We start from the raw sequence: 14,632 nt of genomic DNA, 5'->3' as shown, positions 1-14,632 counted from the left end.
AGGGAGAGGGTCTGAGGAACACCGGTCAGTGTACAGATATCCCCCAGAGGGAGAGGGACTGCGGGACACCGGTCAGTGTACAGATATCCCCCTGAGCCAGAAGGACTGAGAAACACCGGTCAGTGTACAGATATCCCCCTGAGGGACACTTGGCAGTGTACAGATAATCCTCTCAGGGAGAGGGTCTGAGGAACACCGGTCAGTGTACAGATATCCCCTTGTGGAACAGAGCGACACGGGTCAGTGTACAGATATCCCCCAGAGGGACTGAGGGACACGGGTCAGTGTACAGATATCCCCCTCAGGGAGAGGGACTAAGGGATACCTGTCTGTGTGCAGATATCCCCCTGAGGGACATGGTCTGAGGGACACCGGACAGTGTACAGATATATCCTTGAGGGAGAGGGAATGAGGGACACCGGACAGTGTACAGATATCCCCCTGTGGGAGAGGGTATGAGAGACACCGATCAGTGCACTGATATCCCCCTGAGGGAGATGGACTTAAGGACTCTGGTCAGTGTCCAGATATCCCCCTGAAGGAGAGGGTCTGAGAGATAGCGGTGATGTACAGATATACCTTTGAGGGAGAGGGACTAAGGGATACCTGTCAGTGTGCAAATATCCCCCTGTGGGAGATGGACTGCGGAACGCCGCTCAGTGTACACATATCCCCCTGAGGGAGAGGGTCTGAGGAACACCGGTCAAGGTACAGATATCCCCCTGGGGGAGTGGGACTGCGGGACACTGGTCAGCGTACAGATATCCCCCTGTGGTAGAGGGACTGAGGGACACCGTTCAGTGTACAGATGTCCCCCTGAGAGGGAGGGTCTGAGGGACACCGGACAGTGTACAGATTTGCCCCTGAGAGGAGAGGGACAGAAGGACACTGGTCAGTGTACAGATATCCCCCTGAGGGGGAGGGACTGAGCGACACGGGTCAGTGTACAGATATCCCCCTGAGGGAAAGGGACTTAGGAACTCTGATCAGTGTGCAGATTCCCCCTGAAGGAGAGGGACTGAGAGATACCGGTCATGTACCAATATACCTATGACGGAGAGGGACTAAGGGATACCTGTCTGTGTGCAGATATCCCCCTGAGGGAGATGTTCTAAGGGACACAGGTCAGTGTACAGATACCCCACTGAGGGAGAGGGAATGAGGGTCACCGGTCAGTGTACAGATAACCCCCGAGGGAGAGGGTCCGAACAACAACGGTCAGGGATGGATTGAAGGGGCAGCTGAGTGAACACAGAGAGAGAAAAGAACATCAGTACAGGGAGATGGGACAGGAAGAACCAGAGGGGCAGAACAGCCTCTTCACTGCGCACTGAGTATGCTGTAGAGTCAACAGGGGCAAGAAACACAAGAATTAAAACTGAACTGGTTTATTTATCACAGATTCAAAAGATGAAACTACAGTCAAATTAAATGTAAAGTCAACAAAACAAACCCATACTGTGCCCAGAGACCAAAGTTTTGTTACACGTGATGCAGGGCAGCAACTGCTGCAGAATCGGACACCAACACTCACTACTGAACTTGCAGCCGAATTCACCAAATGTGGGGGTTAAAAATTCAACATGAGTTACTTAAACTGCCTCCCCTGTGTGAACTGACTGGTATTTCAGCAGGCGGGATGACTGAGGAATTCCCTTCATTCATTTAAAGCAGCTGAAAGGCCCCTCCCAGCTCTGATGCCTGAATAAATCCCATTCCACACACAGAGCAGGAGAATGGCCTCTGTCCAGTGTGAACGATATTGAGATTCAGCAGTTGATGAGACCAAATGAATCCCTTCCCACACCTGGAGCAGGTGAGCGAGCTCTTCCCACCCACACCTGGAGCAGGTGAGCGAGCTCTTCCCACCCACACCTGGAGCAGGTGAGCGAGCTCTTCCCACCCACACCTGGAGCAGGTGAGCGAGCTCTTCCCACCCACACCTGGAGCAGGTGAGCGAGCTCTTCCCAGTGTGAATTTTCTGATCTGCCTTCAGTTTGGACAACAGAATGAATCCCCTTTGAACAGTCAGGACAGTCGAACTGTCTCCCCGTGGTGTGAACACACTGATGTATCTTCACACTGGATTTCTGAATATATCCCCTCCCACACACAGAGCAGGTGATCGGCCTCTTCCCAGTGTGAACCGGCTGGTGTATCTGCAGGATGGATGACTGCTTGACTCCCTTCCCACACTTGGCAGGTGAATGATTTTTCCCTGCTGTGAGCTCTCTATGTGTCTCGTCAGGTCAGACAAATCTCTCAGCAGTTCAGCAGCTGATCTCTAGTGAGAATGTGCTGGTGTGCTCTCAAGCCCCTAGTTCCAATGGGCTTCAGTGAGAAGTTTAAACAAAACTACATTTCAGACACAAAGCAGGTGCATGTTTCCAGCTGGGATGAAATACGCCCTCTTGTCCGAGGGTTGAAAACTGATATATTTGTGTCCAGAGTTCTAAACCCTGCCCCCTACTGACCCATCTCTGGATTGTGACCCTGCTCAACTGAACATCTAATTAATGATTCCCCAGTCTGCTTTCAGACTTTAGAGGGCAGTGGTGTATTGTAACAACCCAGCTGTGTGACACACAACCCTTGGTAAATAGGGAAAATGATCTATTATGATGAAAAGAGCGGTGAAGGAGTTTAATAACCAATGTCATTCTACCTCAGCCCAGAGATTTTATTTAGTGAAACAATGCAGTGTAGGCTCTTGTAGATCTTCCAGCCACGCCACCCCAACAATCCCTGACAAACCCAATTGACCCTGACTGAATCACAGGGCAATTTTCAATGATCAATTAACCTACTAACTGGTACATCTTTGGACTCTGGGAGGATACCTGAGCACCTGGGGAACACCCCAAGTATTCCATGGGGAGAACATACGAAGATTATTTCAGATATAATTGCACTGAGCTTGTCTTCTTCTTCTCCCAGAGAATTTCTTTGAAGAGAAACCTCTTCACCCACAGAGTGGTGACAATTTGGAACCCACCACCACAGGGAGGTGAAGAGCAGGGACAGATATAAAAGCTCTGTGCTGGATCAGAAACCCTGTCAGGGACCAACTGGGCTGAGTTGACACCCTATTATATACTGGTTCTGTTGTGCATGCACTTAATTCCCAAAATAAGTTTAAAACTGATTTATTTGTCAGAGAATCAGAATATTAAACTCCAGAACCATTAATGGTCAACATCAGAGGAAGCAACTCCTCCCATGTCCACTGACCAGGGTGCAGAACTGGGTGGGACGAGCAGGGGCAGTAATTGCATTCTAACCCTGAATTGTCACTTTTGAATTTGCCTCTGCATTCAGCCAGGATGTTGGCTAAACATCCAGCACGTGTATGTAGAGTACTTCATAAGGCTGGATGACTGAGTCATTCACTTCTCACATTCAGAGCAGATCTCTCCCCAGAGGGAACTTGCTGGTGGGCTTGCAGATGAGATAACTGAGTGAATCTCTTCCCACATTCAGAGCAGGTAAACAGTATCTCCCTATAGTTAATTCATTGTTGTCTCAATGGAGTGGATGAGTTACTGAATTTCTTCCCACATTCAGAGCAGGTGAACAGCATCTCCCCAGAGTTAACTCATTGGTGTCTCAATACAGTGGATGAGTTACTGTATTTCTTCCCATGTTCGGAGCAGATCTCTCCCCAGAGTGAACTCGCTGGTGGGCTTGCAGATGAGATAACTGAGTGAACCCCTTCCCACATTCAGAGCAGGTGAATGGCCTCTCCCCAGAGTGAACACGCTGGTGTCTCAATACAGTGGATGAGTTACTGAATTTCTTCCCACATTCAGAGCAGGTGAACGGTCTCTCCCCAGTGTGAACTCGCTGGTGTTTCTGCAGGTTGGATAACTGAGTAAAACTCTTCCCACATTCAGAGCAGGTGAATGGTCTCTCTCCGGTGTGAACTCGCTGATGTGCTTTCAGATTAATTAACTGAGTGAATCCCTTCCCACATTCAATGCAGGTGAACGGCCTCTCCCCAGAGTGAACTCGCTGGTGCCTCACTACAGTCGATGAGTTAGTGAATGTTTTCCCACATTCAGAGCAGGTGAACGGTCTCTCCCCAGTGTGAAGTCGCTGATGTGCTTGCAGGTGAGATAATCGAGTGAATCCCTTCCCACATTCAGAGCAAGTGAACGGCCTCTCCCCAGAGTGAACACGTTGATGCATCATCAGGTTGGACGAATTACTGAATTTTTTCCCACATTCAGAGCAGGTGAATGGTCTCTCCCCGGTGTGAACTCGCTGGTGTTTCTGAAGGTTGGATAACTGAGTAAAACTCTTCCCACATTCAGAGCAGGTGAACAGTCTCACCCCAGTGTGAACTGATTGGTGTGTCTCCAGGTGGCCTGAGTTTATAAATCCCTTCCCACATTCAGAGCAGGTGAACGGTCTCTCCCCAGTGTGAACTCGCTGATGGTCCATCAGATTGGACGAGTTGCTGAATTTCTTCCCACATTCAGAGCAGCTGAATAGTCTCTCCCCGGTGTGAACTCGCTGGTGTGCATGCAGATTCGATAATTGAGTGAATCCCTTCCCACATTCAGAGCAGGTGAATGGCCTCTCCCCAGAGTGAACACGCTGGTGGTTCATCAAGTTGGATGAGTTACTGAATCTCTTCCCACACTCGGAGCAGGTGAATTGTCTCTCCCCAGTGTGAACTCGCTGGTGTGCCTGCAGGTTAGATAACTGGGTGAATCCCTTCCCACATTCAGAACAGGTGAACGGCCTCTCCCCAGAGTGAACTCGCTGGTGGTCCATCAGATTGGATGAGTTACTGAATTTTTTCCCACATTCAGAGCAGGTGAACGGCCTCTCCCCAGTGTGAACTCGATGGTGTTTCTGCAAGTTGGATAACTGAGTAAATCGCTTCCCACAGTCTGAACAGGAGAACGGTCTCTCCCCAGTGTGAACTGACTGGTGTGTCTGTAAGTGGCTTGACTGAATGAATCCTTTCCCACATTCAGTGCAGGTGAATGGTCTCTCCCCAGTGTGAACCCGCTGGTGTTTCTGAAGGTTGGATAACTGAGTAAAACTCTTCCCACAGTCTGAACAGGAGAATGACCTCTCCCCAGTGTGAACTCGCTGGTGACTCATGATGTGAGATCAGTGTGTGAACGCCTTCCTACCCGCGTGTGCGGGTGGGTGAGCTGAGCGTGCAGATCTCTTCCAACAACACGGAGAAGGTGATCAGCCTCTCATCGGTGTGAATTTTTGGATGTGTCTTCAGCTTGGATGACAGCATGAATCCCTTCCCACAGTCACAACAGGTGAACCGTTTAATTATGGTATGAACTTGCTGTAATACCTCCAGACTGGATGTCTGAATATACCCCCTCCCACACAGAGCAGGTGAATGGCCTCTGCACAGTGTGAACTCACTGGTGTGTCTGGGGGTAGGATGAGTGAGTGAATCCCTTTCCACATTAAGAGAAAGTGAATGATATCCTGCTGTCAATTCATAAAGTCAGATGTCAGATGTGGTGAATCCTCAGACAATCAATGCAGTTGAAGAACTGATATCTAGTGAACATATCTGGTGTGTTCTCAGCACCCAATTCCAATGGGTTTCAGTGAGGCTCTACTGATACACTGGTGATACAAAGGAAATATCTGTCTTCTTCTTCAACAACTGAAGACACTTTACCAGGTTTTACTCCAGGTGGGTTTATCCAACTCTCACCCTTACAAAGAGCAAGTGAACGGCCTCTCCCCTGTGTGTTTGGATTCTACTTGCTGCGACTGGTGTGCTGTCTTCTTCAGCTTCACTTCCTCCACATTCACAGGCGAATGGTATTCAGGTGCTGGCAGATAGAGCAGATCATATTGTTGTGTTTGAGATTGCCGTACACAAATCCTTTGCATTTTCTGTCCTGTGAAAAGATTTAGAAAAGACGTCAATGGGTGAAGGACAGCATTTCAGGTGAGACATTTCTGTCTGTCTTCAGTTGTCACTTAGCTCAGTTTGTCTCTCTCCAATATATAACTGTAAGCTCTGGGCATGTTGCACTGTCCTGCTGGGAGCATAGAGTATTCGTAGGACTCAGCAACACACACAGAATGCTGGAGGAACTCAGAGGCCAGGGGCATCTATGAGAAAGAGTAGACAGTGGGCATTTTGGGCTATGAACCATCAGCAGGACTGGAAAGGAAGGAGGAAGAAGTCAGAATAAGAAGGTGTGGGGAGGGGAAGTACAAAGGAGGCAGGCTATAGGTGAAACTGGGAGAGGGGGAGGGGGTGACGTTGATCAGCGGGAGATAAAGGGCTGGAGAAGGGGGAATCTGATAGGAGAGGACAGAAGGCCATGGAAGAAAGGGAAAAGGGAAGAGCACCAGAGGGAGGTGATGGACAGGTAAGGAGATCGGGTGAAAGAGGAAATGGAAATGGAGAATGATAAAGGAGAAGGGGTGGGTGCGATTATTGGAAGTTTGAGAAGTCAATGTTCATGCCATCAGGTTGGAGGCTACCCAGGCGGAATATAAGGTGTTGTTCCTCCAACCTGAGTGTGGCCTCATTGTGGCAATAGAGGAAGCCATGAACTGACATGTGGGAATGGGACTGGGAAGTAGAAGTGAAATGGTTGGACACCGGGAGATCCCGCTTTTTGTAGCAGATGGAGGAAAGCTGGTTGACAAAGCGGTCTCCCAATTTACTTCAGGTCTCACTGACACACAGGAGCTGAGTTCCTCCAGCGTTTTGTGGGTGTTGCTTTTGATCTCCAGCACCTGCAGATTTTCTGGTGTTTTGTATTTTTAGGAATCTTCCCTGTAGACTTCCTAATTACTCTGACTACCTCACTAGGTAATTAACAGTGGTGAAGACATCAACATCCACCCTATTATATATGAAGGGGAGATGATCAGACTTTCTCACTGTAAATGGTTATTATTTTTTGTTTCGTGATACAGCAAGGAGTGGGCCTATCCAGCCCTTTGAGCATGCTGCCATAGCAACCCACAACCCCAATTAACCATAACATAATCACAGGACAATTTACATTCCCAATTAACCTACCCAGTATTCCTAAAGACTGTGGGAGGAAATGGGAGCAATTGGGGAAAAGCCATTCATTCCACTGGAGGATGTATGGAGACTCCTTATGGAACGGTGTCGGAATTAAACTGCGAGTCTGGAACACCCCAAGCTGTAACAGTGTTGTGTCCATAAGTGATACTTTGTGATGTCAATGCTTTGTTAACCAGGACAAAGGTGTCTGAGATCATTATGTACCCAGAGAGAATAGCACACCACATGTTCTCACAGGTAAGGTAGTCCAAATCAAGAGGAGATAGAACAAAGGTGATTTTCTAAAGAACTAAAGCTGATGCAAGGATTTTGTTTATTTTTCTCTATGCACCACTAATTGGCATCTGAATTCACTGGACAACAGGCCAAGTAAATTCTTTCAGGCCTCAGTGTCGCTAAGCACGTTAGCTACCAAAACTTGGTTCCAGATCATCAGGTTCCAGATGCCAGACTTGGTCTCAGTGTTTGCTAATCTATTTGCCTGATCGGGGCCTTCGATCTCCTTCTTGGATCAACTCAGGATTATATTTTTGATCCGAGTTCCAAATTCTGGGATTTAGATAGCTGAATCTTGGGAGTGTCTGTGAGCTTTTCTATCACAGGCAGATCTCAAGGATTGCTTTGAGTCAGTGGACTGGACCATGTTCAAGCACTCATCTGTGGATCTCAATAAATACATCAAAGACTTTATTAGAACTTCTGTGTATGAGCGTGTCCCTACGAAATCATTCAGGGTCTTCCCCAATCAGAAGCCCTGGTTGAAAAATGAAATTCAGAATTTGCCATTGGCCAGATCAAAGGCATTCATGTCTGAAGATCAAGAATACTATAACTGGTGTAGGTATGATCTCCAGAAAGCCATCTCACGAGTGAAGTGGAGTTTCTGGACTAGACTGGAATCAATGAGGGATGCTGGACAGTTGTGGCAGAGTTTGAATGCCATAACCTTAAATTAAATTAGGTAACACAGGGGCCAGCAGGGCTCGTTTCCAGATAAGCTCAATACCTTCTATGCTCGCTTTGACCAACAGAACAGGGAGGAACCATTGCGCACTTCTGCAGCTTCTGATGATCTTTTGGTCCTAGTATCTGAAGATGATGTGCAGTCTGCCTTCAAGAGAGTGAATCCAAGGAAAGCATCTGGTCCAGATAGAGTACCTGGCTGAGTACTGAAGACCTGTGCTGACCAACTGGCTGGTGTGTTCACGGATATCTTCAGCCTCCCTCTACAGCAGTGGTACCCAACTGCTTTCAGTGGGCTTCAATCATGCCAGTGCCCAAGAAGAGCATGGTAACCCGTCTAAATGACTATTGCCCAGTGCCACTCTCAACCACAGTGATGGAAGTATTTTCAAAGGCTGGTGTCAAAGCATATCAGCTCCTGTCTGAGTGGTGAATTGGATCTGCTCCAGTTTGCCTACCAGAGCAAACAGGTCGACAGCAGATGCATCTCTTTGGCTCTTCACACAACCCTGGGACACCTGGACAGCAAAGATGCATACATCAGGATGCTCTTTATCGACTACAGCTCAGCATTTAATACAATCATCACATTGAAACTAATCAGGGAACCCCAAGACATTGGCCTCAATATCCCATTCTGCAATTGGACCCTGAAGACCCTAAACGGTTCAGATTTGCAACAGCATCTCCTCCACAATCTGCATCAGCACAGATGCTTCGCATGTGTGCTTAGCCCCCTGCTCTACTCCCTTTACAGCTGTGACTGCGTGGCTGAGTACAGATCCAACACCATATACAAGTTTGCTGATGACACCGCTGTCGTGGGCCATATCGAAGGTGGTGACAAATCAGCACACAGGAGGGAGATTGAAAATTTGGCTCAGTGATGTAGTAACAACAACCTCTCACTCAATGCCGGCAAGACCAAGGAACAGATTGTAGACTTAAGGAGAGGGAAACCAGAGGTCCATGAGCCAGGAATCATTGGAGGATCGGAGGTGGGCAGAGTCAGCAACTTTAAATCCCTGGGTGTCACTATCTCAGAGACCCTGGCCTGGACTCATCATATAAATGTAATTGTACGGAAAGCACACACCTCTTCTTCCTTAGACAGCTGCAAGATTCAGCATGACATCAAAAACCTTGACCACTATAGCCATGTAGTGGAAAGTGTGCTGACTGGCGGCATTATGGCCTGGTATGGGAACGCCAATGCCTCTGAGCAGAAAATCCTACAAAAAGTAGTGGATTCAGCCCGGTAAAGCCCTCCCAACCACTGAGGACATCTACATGAAACAATATCATAGGAAAGCAGCGTCCATCATCAGAGCTCCTCGCCACCCAGGCCATGGTTCCTTCTTGCTGTTCCATCAGGCAAAAGGTACAGGTGCCTCAGGGCTCGGACCACCAGGTTCAAGCACAGTTACTACCCCTCAACCATCATATTCTTGAACAAAAGGGGACAATTATACTCATCTATTGAGGTGTTCCCACAACCAACGATCTCACTTTAAGGACCCTCTATCTTTTTTACTTCATACTCTCTATATTAATTGCTATTTGTTTATATTTGCATCTCAACAGTTTATTATCTTCTATGCGCTTGCTCTGTCACTGATCCTGCTTACAGTTACTATTCTATAGACCGCTGACTGTGCCCGCAGTAAAAACGAATCGCAGGGTACGTACGTGATAAATTTTACTTTGAACTTTGAGATCGACCGGCTCCCATTCGCTCCGTCTGCGCTTGCAAACACGCCCTGCGGATTGGCGGAGAAAGCGCTGGAGATATCAGCCACGACTGTCTCCGAACCCAGAAACCCATCTGCCCATCCTGGCCCCGGGGAGACGTACACACAGCGGAAATGGCGCTAGCTATTTTGTTTATAAGCCAGAAATTCCCCGGGGCCCGGGTGCCGATTATGGGGTGGGGGGCAGGGCTGGCCAGTCCCAGGCTGTAGAGATGCAGTGTTTTCTGAATAGCTTGTACCTCACTCGGACAGAAGGGCCCAATCCCGATGACACCGCCGCCCCAAAACCCGTACCTACTGGATCCTCCGGACGGGAGCCTTTCGTCCACTGAGCGCATGCGCAGTCTTCGGGCCAGCCCGTCTTCCTCTCAGCGCCTGCGCACTCCACCCGCAATTCCCCGACGGCGAATTCCGAAGTGCGGGGATTTCTGGAAAAGTACTGTTGGAAATGTCTGCTCACCTCTGCAACATGTCTTAAATACAGTCAACGTTTTTATGTGGAGAACTCAGCAGCTGCTTTAAACCAGAAAGCTCCCATAAAAAAGTAGCCTCAATATCAACAATCATTCCGTGTCGAAGTGGAAGTTAACACACACAGATGCAGAAATATGTTTTCATCGAATCAGCTTCCAAACGGTGATCTTACATTGTTGCCATGTCCCCCTTTTCTGACTTCTACCTCTTCCTCCCAATTATTCCCCCCCCCCCACACACACACACACACACACACACCACACTCTTCGCCCCAGCACTTCTGGACTCTCAAAGCCCTGCCCTGCGCTGAAAACTCTTTGGTTCTGAACCCTGATTCACTGGGCATCAATCCAATTGTTCTCCAGTCTGCTCTCTGACGTTAGAGAATTGGGGTGTACAGTATTACAACAATTTTCTGACGTGTTCACACGTTGAATATCTGAATGAAACCCTGCACACAGTCAGAGAGGTGAACGGGTTCTCTGTGGCGTGAACTCACTGATGTGTCTTCGGGCTGGATGCCTTAACCCATCCCTTCCCACAAACGGAACAAGTGAACGGCCTCTCCCGGGGCCTTGCAGGTGAGATGGCCCAGTGAATCCCTTCCAAAATGAGAACGTGTGAATGAGATCTCAGTACTGTCAACACACCGGCGATTTATCAGGTCAGATCATGAACTCACGCCTCATGTAAGTCAGCTGATCGCCCGATCCCCAGTGAAGATATGCTGGTGTACCCGGAGAGAATTGAAGAAAAAAAAGTGGCAGAAGATATAAGGCGAGTGGAGCAGGGGCTAGCACACAGACCTGTGATGCAGCTGTGTGGATGGTGATTGTGGAGGGGATGCTCCAATCCTTACTGACTGGAGGATGTGAGAGAGGAAATCGCGGATCAGTTGCACAAGGAGGGATTGAGGCCGAGTCCTGGAGATTAGTTTCCAGGGGATGATAGTGTTAAATGCTCATCTGTAGTCAATGAAGACCATCCTGATGTCTGCATCTTCACTGTCCAGATGTTCCAGAGCCGAGCGGAGAGACAAACAAATGACACCAGCTGTTGACTTGCAACTTGTAGCGGACCCGAGTCACCCCTCAGCAGGAGCTCAGGAGCTGATATGCTTCGTGACTAACTTCATCAGGAGTCATAGTGGACGTCAGTACTGCCGGACGATCGTCACTGAGGCAGGTTACAGCATTGGTCGTGGGGAACTGTATGATTGAAGCCTCAGACGGTGAAGCCAGAGATGAAATCTTTCTCTTCTGTGCTTGCAAATATAGCTTTCCACTTTGCAAGCCATTATATATTAGCCGCCCTTAAGGACTTTGTAGGAATTTGATCGGGAACATATCGCAGTGCACGATGCAGAGGAGTGGTGTTGTCAGAGGAGTCAAAGGTGTTTTTATTGAAGAAACAGGCAGCCAGGGTCAGGCAGGTAAATACGGGTCAATGAACATGAAGATGCCAGGTTTGAATGTGGCACCAACACAGAGGCTTTGTACAAGAAGCGTCAGAGTCGCCTCTACTTCCTGAGGAGTTTGGGGTCCCTTGCCTTCACATGTTCTACCAGTCTGCTGTCGCCAGTACAATCTTCTATCTGGTAGTGTGCTCGGATAGTGGATCAGAACGGGTGATGCCATCAGGCTCAATAAACTGATTAGAAAGGCTGGCTCTGTTCTAGGAGTCAAACTGGACACTCTGGAGGCTGTGGTAGAACAAAGGACCCTACGGAAAATCCTGGCAATTATGGACCACGTTTCTCAAACTCTGCATGCCACCTTGGCTGAACAGAAGAGCACTTTTAGTAATAGATGAAGACAACTGCGCTGCTCCAAAGAGCGTGATATGAGGTCATTTTTACCCTCGCTCATGAGGCTCGATAATGAGTCAACCTACAGCCGGGCAAGTGATTACCCCACCCCCATCCCGATTGGACTGTTTGAGGTAACTTATCTTTATTATTTGTTACTTCTCTTGTAATATTTGTATATTTGTGCACTTGTAATGTTGCTGTGACACTGTAATTTTCTTTGGGATCAATAAAGTATCGATCTATCTAATTATCTAATATAATACTAATTCATTATAAGGTCCCAGAGCAACACAACACGGACACAGGACCCTGCCCCAGTGAGTTCCATGCCAATGAAAATAGGTGACATGGTGGACAATGAACAAACTTTAGCAAAATTATCAGGGTCAAGACAGAGCAAATGGAATTTCATTCATTTAAAAGAAAGACGTTGCATTTTGGAAAGTCGTACACAGGTAGAAATTTCACGCTGCATAGCAGGGCCCTGATGAGCGAACAGAGTACATGGTTCCCTGACAATGGAGTCACAGGTAAAGACTTTGGTGAAGAAGGTCTTTGGAACGGCGATCTTCGTAAGTCGGGGCATAGTGGGAGGTCATGGTGCATTCCTATCAGATGCTGGTGAGGCCGCACTTGGAGCTTTGCTTACCTTTTACAAGGAAAATCTTATTAAACAGGCAAGGACTTTATTTTTTGGCTTAGCAAACCTCTCCCCGCAACTCGGGCCATATACTCCTGGCAACATCTGCGGAAATATTTTTTTTCTGCATTATTTCCGTTTAAGAATATCCATCCTGGATCAAGGTGATCAAAGTTGTGTACGCCACTCCAAGTGTTGCTTTAGGCAAGTCACTGTCAGATTCTCCGCAGCATGCAAACAAGCAAACATACCCATGGCATCAGTGCCATGAAAATCAGAACTGGGTTTATCATCACCGTCTTGCGAGGGTTCACCCGCCTGAAAGATGTTCCATCACCACCCTCCGAGACTGAGATCACAGCGTCGTGGGAAGGAGTTTCTTTGCGCTCTCCAGTGGCTCCAGATTCTGTGCCACATTTTTGTTGTGTGTGTGTGAGGTTGTGTCTGTGTGTGAATCCCCTACCCTGAATATACATGTCTCTTTCTCTGTGTGGCACAATTCAGAACATCCCTTATTAAAGAGCAGCTTTTGTTTTCACAAATCTCCATCAGTTGGAAAATACAACTTGATAGGCATAAGTCCCCAAAACATAGGAGCAGAATTAGGCCATCTGTTCCTTCGAGCGATCAAGGCTCATATATGTCTCCCTCAAACCCAACGTTTGACACCCTTGACCTGGGACCCATCATCCACCGACTTGAATATATCCACTGACTTCGCCTCCAGAACCATACCTCCACAATGTTGTAAGGGATGGGATCAAAAACACAGAGACCGATAAGAAAGAACAATCACTAAAAGGGTCTCGGCCCGAAACGTCGACTGTTCATTCATCTCCACAGATGCTGTCTGACCCTCTGAGTTCCTCCGGCAATTTGTGTGTTGATTTGAGAGAGGATACTTGCACGTATTGTTATTTGCAGGAGTTAATGAACGTCCACATGTCAGACTTTTCAAAGGAATAATATGTGAACTCCTGTACTTTGATGCCTGAACACAGAGAGCCCGTGCCTACACAGTTACAAACCAGTGCGCGCACGGTTCTGTGTACACACAGCCCACACAGTCACACACCGGTGCGCGCACAGTTCTGTGTACACACAGCCCACACAGTCACACACCGGTGCGCGCACAGTTCTGTGTACACACAGCCCACACAGTCACACACCGGTGCGCGCACAGTTCTGTGTACACACAGCCCACACAGTTACAAACCAGCGCGCACGGTTCTGTGTACACACAGCCCACACAGTCACGAACCAGCGCGCATTGTTCTGTGTACACACAGCCCACACACCGGTGCGCGCACAGTTCTGTGTACACACAGCCCACACAGTCACGAACCAGCGCGCACGGTTCTGTGTTCACACAGCCCACACAGTCACACACCGGTGCGCGCACGGTTCTGTACCCCAACACTTTACAGAACCAGCTACACCCATGGACATAGCGTTAAAGAGAGAACTAGAGCAGCAAAGGAGTTTAAAGACGTCCTGTTCTATCTACACAGCGTCCTGGTAAGACTGTCCCTGGAATATTGTGCATACGGCTGCTCTCCCAGCTTAAGGAATGGGAGATATGTGAGGTCGGGAGCACAACGAAGGTCTCCCGGATTCGTTCATTCGACCAGCTGGGTGGGTGGGTGGGGGGGGGGTTGTTGTTGGATTGTCCCGCAGGAAGAGATGAATCAGACCGGCCTGTAGTTTCTGGAGTTCATGAGACTGACAGAAGATCTCATGGTGAATCCTTCTGGCGCCCAACAGGGTGAATGTGTGTGTGTGGGTGACTGGTTTTGGGGGAGGGGAGTTGGTGGGTATTGTGTGAGGACAGGGGGGGTGGGGAAGGGTCGCTTGGTTTTGGATATGAAAGGAAATGAAGGAGGAGGACGAGTTCGTGAGTTGGGGAATACAGATGGAAGTCATAACCCAGCTTCACACAGAAATCCCTA

General features: G+C 48.4%; 1 protein-coding gene across 6 annotated transcripts; it reads right to left on the bottom strand.

Annotated features, from left to right (window-relative positions):
* Positions 1-1,389: 1,389 nt before the first annotated feature.
* On the bottom strand, positions 1,390-10,451 carry LOC134341231 (gastrula zinc finger protein XlCGF57.1-like). Of its 6 annotated transcripts, XM_063039073.1 has the most exons (3): positions 9,698-10,451; positions 8,204-8,526; positions 1,390-5,891 (listed from the first exon to the last, which is right to left on the bottom strand). In XM_063039073.1, the coding sequence occupies exon 3, from the start codon at positions 5,113-5,115 to the stop codon at positions 3,607-3,609; it is 1,509 nt and encodes a 502-aa protein (XP_062895143.1). In that variant the 5' UTR covers positions 5,116-5,891; positions 8,204-8,526; positions 9,698-10,451; the 3' UTR covers positions 1,390-3,606. The 6 variants fall into 6 exon arrangements, with proteins under 6 accessions (XP_062895143.1, XP_062895142.1, XP_062895145.1 ...); XM_063039072.1 differs by lacking the exon at positions 8,204-8,526; XM_063039075.1 differs by lacking the exon at positions 8,204-8,526 and having other exon boundaries at positions 10,054-10,451.
* Between the last annotated feature and the right edge of the window lie 4,181 nt (positions 10,452-14,632).

The sequence above is a fragment of the Mobula hypostoma genome (genome assembly GCF_963921235.1).
Source record: "Mobula hypostoma chromosome 10 unlocalized genomic scaffold, sMobHyp1.1 SUPER_10_unloc_1, whole genome shotgun sequence".
NCBI lineage: Eukaryota > Metazoa > Chordata > Chondrichthyes > Myliobatiformes > Myliobatidae > Mobula > Mobula hypostoma.
This window is presented reverse-complemented; position numbering and strand designations above follow the sequence as displayed.

Excerpts from the sequence above, each read along its gene's own strand:
- LOC134341231 (XM_063039073.1), bottom strand. The coding sequence starts at position 5,115 with ATGAGTCACCAGCGAGTTCACACTGGGGAGAGGTCATTCTCCTGTTCA.